The sequence below is a fragment of the Octodon degus genome, unplaced genomic scaffold (assembly GCF_000260255.1).
Source record: "Octodon degus isolate 3935 unplaced genomic scaffold, OctDeg1.0 scaffold00010, whole genome shotgun sequence".
NCBI lineage: Eukaryota > Metazoa > Chordata > Mammalia > Rodentia > Octodontidae > Octodon > Octodon degus.
Window position 1 is genome coordinate 10240579 of NW_004524586.1, and position 8481 is coordinate 10249059.

The window sequence follows — 8481 nt, forward strand, 5'->3', positions numbered from 1 at the left end:
AAAAAAAAAAATTGGGGGCCGGGGAGATGGCTCAGTAGAATAAGCGCTTGCCTGACAATCCAAGGTCCTGAGTTCAATCCCTGGTACTGCAAAAAAACAAAACAAAACAAAAACCAAAAACCAAAAACGTATCTTGGGTCTGTAACATAGCCAGATATATTACACAACAAAATTACTGCACAAGGAAGGGGCAAAGTAAGTTTTTTGGGGTTTTTTTGGGCAGAACTAGGGTTTGAACTCAGGCCCTTGTGCTTTCCAGGGAAGTGCTTATTCCACTGAACCATCTCCCTGTCCCCCTCTTGCTTTTAAATGAAATATTAAATTACATGTCAGTAAAAACACACAAATAAATAAAGATAACTGGAAAATCTCTAATTATACATTAAGCAACACATGGTAAGCCACCAATGTGTCAATATGTATCAGAAAAAACATTTTGAGCTGAATAAAGAAAACATTTTAAGTCAAAACATATAAGGCAGTGTTTAGAGCAAAATTATAGTTGTAAATACATACATTAGAAAACAAAGATTTAAAATCAAAACCTAAGCTTCCAGTAACTAAGTTTACTGAGTAGTGAACTAGAAAAACATAACAGATAAAACCTAAACATAAAAACGATAGCAGAGGCCGGGGAGATGGCTCAGTGGAATAAGTGCTTGCCTGGCAAGTGCAAGGGCCTGAGTTCAATCCCTGGTTCCACCAAAAAAAGAAGGAAAAAAATGAGAGCAGAAGTCTGAGATTTCTGAGATAAGACAGATGTATAATGTAGGAAATTATCTTCCTTTCACTTATAGCAGAGAAAACGCACAGCAACAGATGAAGCATGGTTACATCTCCATGTGGGAAAACCTCAAAAGCATAGCTGTGAGCCAAGAGAGCGGAGCACCGAGAACACAGATGGTGCGGCACAAAGTTTAAATGAAAGCAACGCCCTTGGGGACATGGAGGCGGTGCCAGTCTCATGCAGTGAAGGAAACGGCTATCACCAGCACGGACACAGGCCACACACAGTCTCTTCAGGCTGCACGCTGCGTGGGAAGCACGCTGTCCCCACCGCTCCTAATGCTTCCATTTCCTGCCTGTACTCTTGCAGTACATGAGGAAGTGCTGAAGGCTCCCAAGACAGCCCTAGTGTGGAGACCGAACACGTTTCTAGCATCACTTCGCCTACCCTCCTGTATCACACCGATATTTCCATCACAAGGTACACTGACTTCACGGACAGCAACTTAAAATCACCTTTTATTGTTTTAGCACTTACCTAGCTCCATAGGTAACATCTTGATAGGATTTCTTTCTAAAAGCAAAGTTTTCAAATGCCTTTAAAACAAACAAACAAAAATAATAACTTAAAGAGCAGAAAAATGACCATCCTTAAAATATGCTATCAAATCTCTTTTTATTCTCTTTCAAAGGGTAACTGCAATAGATACATCAGATACATCACAAATTCACAACATGCTTATGGCATTAGCCAACACACGGAGCCAGGCAAGCTCTCTCAGCTCTAACCCTACCAACTTTGGGACCAGGTAATTTTTGGCCAAAGGGGTCTGGCCCAGGCGCTTTGGGTATCCAGCAGTATCCCTGGCCTCTCCTCACCAGACACCAGTGGTGCTACCCACCGCTGCCCCAGCTGTGACAGCATCCATGTCTCCAGACACTGCCAATGGTCTCCTGGGGGCAAAAGCAAGCTCAACCAAATGTCTGTTGAAAATTCCTGATCTGGGCTTTCACGTCTTTAGGTTATAAATGGCACCTTTACAAACACCAGTGTTTCTAAAGGTGTTTGGGAGATTTCTGCCGCAAAGGATACCCCAAACACTCAGAGATGAATAGTTTGCACAGTGGGGCCTCCGGAGGTCCCTTTTCCTAGGCACCCCTACCAGCGGGCGAGACTCCTGCCCCTTGGCTAGCCTGCTCTGCTACAGCTAGACTGCACTGAGATGTGAAGAACAGTGCTGAAATCACTGTACCAGGGCTGGGGAGATGGCTCAGTAGAATAAGTGTTTGCCTGGCAAGCGCAAGGGCCTGAGTTCAATCCCTGATTCCGCAAAAAAAATAAAAAATAAAAAAAAATAAAATAAATTAAAAATAAAAAAACAAAAAAAAGAAACCACTGCATCTTTTAGGGAGCTCACCTGCTACTCTTCCCTCTTCCCACTGCCAGGCGTCTAGGAAGCACTGAGCAGAGACCCACCCCCCACTACGGCAGCAGGCCATCCTTGCAGAAAAGCTCCCGCCAGCTTTTGCATTTGCCGTGGCATCCTAGAAACCACGTGGTCCTGTTCATGGAGGCCTCGACGGCACCAGCGGGCCCTGGCCCCCACGGCAGAGCAGGGTTGTGGCTGCAAGCCAGTCCAGGGCCCCCACTGCAGCTTTCCCTCTCAGGAACTTACACATTGATTACTTCACTGCACTGATTGTCAGTGGAACATCTACATTTATATTCTGAATTGCATTTGTTTGCTTCAGGGGCAACTGATTTAATTTTTCAAATCTTTCCTCTCTGCTAGCAAGCTAACATATTGAAAACACCAAGAGAAAAAATAAATAAATAAAACACCAAGAAGGGGAAAACATTAATAGTCATTGTTTTAATTACGTTTTTTGAGAAATTTAAGGCTTTTAATAAGCCCATAATTACTTAAAATTTGTAATTAATATGTTTCAGCTCTTGAGCAAGCTGATTCAATTTTAATATAATGGTTTATAAATCACAGGCCAAATTATATCTTAAACAACACAAAACAGCTGGTTTTGACTGGCAAAATCGAAGAATTCCAAAATTTGAGAATTGTGCATTTATTTTAAGAAGTGCTACTTATGGGAATAGGATTTAGTTTATTTTTACTCTTGAGGAGCAATTACTCTCCAGAACTGAGTGCTGAGGATGCAGAAGTCGTTCCAAACATGGAAGACCACAATTTGAGGCAGCAAGGCTTCCCTGCCCCTGCAAGCTCAGACACTCCTGAAGACGCCGGCAGCCCGCTCCAGTCTTGCGCTGCACGCAGCTGGTGACAGGCCACTGCAGGCGCGGTGCTCTGGGCAGGTCTGTCTGTAACTCACCCTGTAGCCCCAAGCCGCCAAGAGGTTTCTAGTTGTGTCTCCACCTGCTGTAACACCAGCTTCCTGTCAGAGGAGGCTGCTTCCTTATAGAACCAGAGGCCGGGGGGAGAGAATGAATGGGGCAGACAGCTCACACTGGGCTCATGTGGAATAAGCCCACTCCGCCAGCGACACAGTGGCCCACATGACATAATCATGACCTGGGGACAGGTCACTCACAAGGACCTGGAGTCAGCCCTGCATACCTCTGTACCTCTCTCACCCCACATCCAACCCGAATCCTGATAGCTCGCCAGTCCACAGGAGGCTCTGCCTCAGACAGGGAGACACCCCGCTGTTTTCATCCCCCAAGCTCCTTTCTTTACAGAGTGATGAGGCCAAGCACAATTCCACCCGTGTTCACTCAAGCCCTCCTGTGACTTCTCAGTTCTTTATGACAGATACCAACATTGAGACACGGGCTCCAAGCTCTGGTGACTGTTTAGCTTCGTCTCTCAGCCTCCCATCATGTCCCCAGGTCTGCTTAATTACACTGGCCATCTCTGGTGCTCGTCACGCACATGTCTACCCCAGGGCCTTTGAATGTGCTCTTCCTCTGCACAGGTGAGCCACCATGGAGGGGGATCTGAAGTGCTGGCCGAGGGGCAAGGACACAGCAGTTTCCACAATAAAGCCACCTGGCTGAGAGCAAGGGCTCAGGGAAGGAGCGTGACTCCACAGCAAAAGGCCTTGGCTGCTGAGTGGGGGCCCTGGCAGAGGTGTGGCTTTCAAAGATGGGGCTGGATTGTGCTCTGGGATTGGGAGTGTGAAGAAATCCTTGCAATCACAGTGCAGGCGTAGAGCTGGACAGTCAGCACTGCCTGCTTAGGGTGTTTCCAGTTTTCCAAAATGGGAAGAATTTCCCATTAGTTTCCAGGAACTACAGCAGAATACATGGTGCCTACAGGAATAACATAGCTGGATTTAACTCATCACAGATTTTTCTGGCCTCTGGACAGCTTCCCGTGGGACAGTCAGAGAAGAGTTAGTATTATAAAAACAGCAGATTGCCCGGCAAAGGAACCACCGCTACAGGTATTCTTGGGGATACCAAAGCGCTCTAGGTACTGTTGTTACTGTTGTCATTAGTTATTTGGTACCTCTGAGCTGGCCCTCTTTTCTTGTGGAACCAGGGATTGAACTCAGGCCTTTGTGATTCTACTGAGCCATCTCCCCAGCCCTAAGCAGAAGGCTCCGAATGCCTTCAGGGAAGGTTTGGCTGGCTTGAGTTGTGGGGATTGAACCACAGCAACCTGAGCCCGACTGCTTTTTTTTTTTGTTTTTTTCCCCTTTTAAACATTTATTTATTGTGTGTGTGTGTGTGTGTGTGTGTGGCCAGCTCAGTCCACCAGGGGGCAGGGCTGGCTGGCATGTGGTGCTGGGGGATTGAACCGCGGTCCCTGTGCTTTGCCAAGCTTGTTCCAAGTAGGTGCTTTAGACCACTGAGCCATCTTGCCAGCCCCATGACTGCTTTGTTGAAGCAGCCACTTAAAGAACTGAGCTACAGGGCAGGCCCCCCTAAAAAGCTATTTAATGCTTCTATTTTAAAATAAAAAACTCACTAAGGGGTAGAAGCCAGACTGCAAAAGAACAGGCACTTATACATTTTAAAAAGATCATTTTTTAAAAAAATCTGGAATACAAATGTACAACTTACTTGTGAGATCCAATCCCGGAAGGAAGCACCTTAATTTTATTATACCGGAGGTCCAGCCACGTCAGGTTTGGCAGTAACTGAAAGAAATCTTTAGGAATCATGCAGAGGGTATTTCTCTGAAGATGCAATTGCTTCCAGCGCAAAGAAGAGAAAATCAGAGAATGTTCTGTCAACCAACTTCATGTTGAAATGTGACATATTCAAAAAGCACTTTCAAAGGAACTACTAACAACTACAACCACACACCTCAATTAAAAAATATTTTACCCTTAAACAATTTAAACAGACCTAAAATTAGAAAGCCATTTTGAGGCTGGGGATTTAGCTCAGTGGCACAGCGCCTGCCTGGCAAGCATGAGGTTCTGAGTTTGATTCCCAGTACAAAAAAAAATTAGAGCTGAGCGCAACCTCCCAAATGATTCATGTGCTCCCCCAAGTGCATTAATTCCACTAGCAAATGTCCCTTGACACCATTCTTAATCGCAGTGACCTGCATGGGCCCCACATTCAATGTCATAGCTCTCAGGAGCCCCAGTAAACTTTCTGCTGAGTGAGTTAACGGCAAGAACCACGTCTGGTCTCAGGGACTGAGCTGAGGTTAATAATTAAGAGGAAACTAAATGAAAGCGGCACTAAGACATTTGCTGTGGCATTACTTAGGACACGTGACCACACCAAATCATCTGAGGACCCAGCATAGCAGGAAGAGTTTGAAACATCAACTTGGTAGAATTTATAAGTCACTGTCTTGGTTTATTATTGTTGTTGTGGGGATAAAACATTTGACAGCAAAAATTAAGGAAGGAAAAGTTTATTTAGCCTATAATTTATGAATTTTAGTCTATAATCAGAAGGCTGTAAGGCAGGGTGGCAATGGCACGTGGGCAACAATGTAAGGTGGCAGAAGACAGCAAAAGCAGTAAGAGTAAAAGAAAAAAGCAAGGCTCTTCTCTTTTCTTGTATCACATGCAGGCTGCTCCTACCCAGCGCTACCCACCCAAGCCATCTCCGTGCAGTCCTCTTTTATAAACTTTGTAAACATCTACACGCTGCTCCGGATGTTTACAAAGTGAACACCGTAGCCCCCTCCTGAGTTAAACTTTTAAACTTCGCAAGTTGACACAATGTGTCAAGCATTCTAGTCACCATGATAAATAAGAAAAGGTAGAAGATACTTATTAATGTATATTGAATGTAAATATATACACGGTTGACCCCATTTATCCATTGAGGATGCATTCCAAGGGACCCAGTGGATGTCTAGTACCATAGATAGGCCCAAAAATATATTGTATTTTTTCCCTATATGTATATATTTACCAACTACTTTTCGGAGGGGTTCCGGGAATCAAATTCAGGACCTCTCTCTTGCCAGGCAGGCCCCAGCCCTTATATGTACACATTTGTGATAATGTTTAATTTCTAAATTAGGGACAAAAAGAAATTAAGAACTAAGAGATTAATTATCAAAAACAATAAAATAGAATAACAATATGCTATAAGTCATTAAAACATGAATTATGTATTTCTAGACTTTTCTAGTTAATATTTATTTATTTTTTGTATTTTAGGGAAGGGTCTACAGGGTGTTCAGAGTCTCACTACTAGATGGGGCTTGTAGTGATCCGTCTGTTTACAGCCTTCCAAGAGCTGGGCTTACAGGCGCACGCCCCAGTCTCAATTGCTGTCTCAGCAAGCCCCAGGGGCAGGGCCAGCACAGCAGGACCGGGCCTAGTTAATATCTTTGGGTTTGTTTTATTTGGTGCCAGGACCTTGAGCTTGCCAGGCAGGTGCTGTGCCTCTGAGCTTTCTCTCTGGACCTATTTAATATTTCTTGGATAAAGGGGGTATACTATATACACAACTTTATAGTCATGGCATGGCTGGATTACAGGTCTTTTTAAATGCACCTTCTTTAACACTGTTGTTACATATTAATATGCATATTTATTTATATCTATGCTTATACTTATTGAGAAGACACAGAGATGCTTGGAACACTGACTTTCAAGCCAGACTTCCTGGGTTCTCTTCTAGGTTTTGAAACCTTAAGGGTATGTGAGTTTATGTAAGTTTCTAAATCTCTGTTCTCCATATTCTGACCTGAAGAACAGGGTATGGGACCTACCTTGCACGGTAGCAGCAAATGAGTACTAATTGTCAGCAGTTACAATTATTTTATATATATATATATGTATTTAATGTCTTTAGTACAGGGTCTAGAGGTTCTCACTACACAGATTGGACTTACAGTCATTCTCCTGTTTTCAGCCTCCCAAGCACTGGGATTACAGGCAGGTGCCCCCATGCCCAGCCTCAATGGCATCTCAGCGCGCCCGGGGGGCAGGGCCAGCACAACATGCCAGGGACCAAACCCTGGCCCCTGTGCTCTGGCAAAGCAGGCGCTTTCGTCCACTGAGCTATCTGGCTGGCCCTTCAGTTATGCTATTGTTTATTCAAAGAACCACCAGGAAGTTCTCTTCCTGTCTTAGTTTCACAACACCCCATTCCACCTCCAACCCCAATTTTCAAATTCAAATAATTTACAGGCTCTTGAGAAACACTGCCTCTAAAAATTTATGTTCACTGAGAATAATACATCTATATTAAGAAATTGACAAACTGCCTGCTGGAAGCCAGCACGGTCTCTGAAAGGCAGCCTGGCCCTTATGGGTACCCAAGTACCTACCTCCAGGTACATGAGGATGCACATCCCCACGCAAGTCCGTGTGCACCCCTCCAGGCCCACGCACACACGGATTTCTGTGCACCTGCCTGTGCGTCCATCTACGTTTGACTCTGTGGCCCTCTGCTGGAGCGCGGGTGTTAAGCCTGTCAGGTCCGCTCTTTCACCCTCCTGCCAGCTAACTGTACTGCTCAGTTTAAAACCGCAGGTCCTCCTGAATGCTGGAAAAGGGAATCTCAGAGACAAGAAAAATCTCTCTCTTTCCCCAGAATCCTGGGAATAGCAGGTAGTACTCTGCCTCTTTCCTTGCTCATAGGTCCTGGGCGTGTGAAGGGGGGGATTCTCTGAAACTATTATCATTCCCAGATACCAGGTGAAATCCAATGAGGTTCAAGAAAATTATGTGGTGAGGACGCACAGCCATGCGCCCTGACGATAAGGATTTTTAGAAGAGCTGCCAATGGCTCCAGGGATTGCTGCCAGTGTTCACAACCCCGAACAGTCCAAAGCTGAGTGGTTACCTCACCTAATGGCTGGTTGTCATAGTAACAAAATTCACAGTGACATGTGTCTCCCAAAAGATATAGTTATGGTATTCTGTATGCACAAAGGTAACATGAACCTAGTAGCTTGGCTGGGCTCCTCAGTCAGAGTTGAGAACATTCATTTCATTACAAGTGATACTTGCATAATAGGAGACCTCGTGAGGCCAGCACTGCACTCTTTGAGGTCAGTGCTAATGAAAGACGGAGCAGATCAGGGCTGGCTCTGTCAGCAAACACGGGGCAAATGTAACCAGGCGACAGTATGCTTCAGTAGCGCGAGCAGCCACTTACAATCCAAGAAGGCAGCGTATGTAAAAGTGTTAAGAAGTATCATTCAACATCACAACTGTTCCAGGTGCTGGCCCATATAAATTATTTCATTTTACAATAATTCATGAGGGGCTGGTGAGATGGCTCAGTGGTCTAAAGCACCTACTTAGAACAAGCTTAGCAAAGCACAGGGACCACGGTTCAATCCCCCA

General features: G+C 44.9%; 1 protein-coding gene across 6 annotated transcripts in view; it reads right to left on the minus strand.

Moving 5' to 3' along the window:
• The window catches only part of Lrrc27 (leucine rich repeat containing 27), a 43971-nt gene that overhangs the window by 33347 nt on the left and 2143 nt on the right, over positions 1-8481 (minus strand). For all 6 annotated transcript variants that reach the window (XR_002819834.1, XM_023708966.1, XM_023708965.1 and 3 more), the window contains 2 exons: positions 4769-4899; positions 1265-1323 (listed from right to left, as the gene is read on the minus strand). Coding sequence is in view for 5 of the 6 variants with exons in the window: in XM_023708966.1 (XP_023564734.1) it covers positions 1265-1323; positions 4769-4899 (190 nt within the window). In the remaining variant the exon portion in view is untranslated. The remainder of the gene's footprint in view (positions 1-1264; positions 1324-4768; positions 4900-8481) is intronic.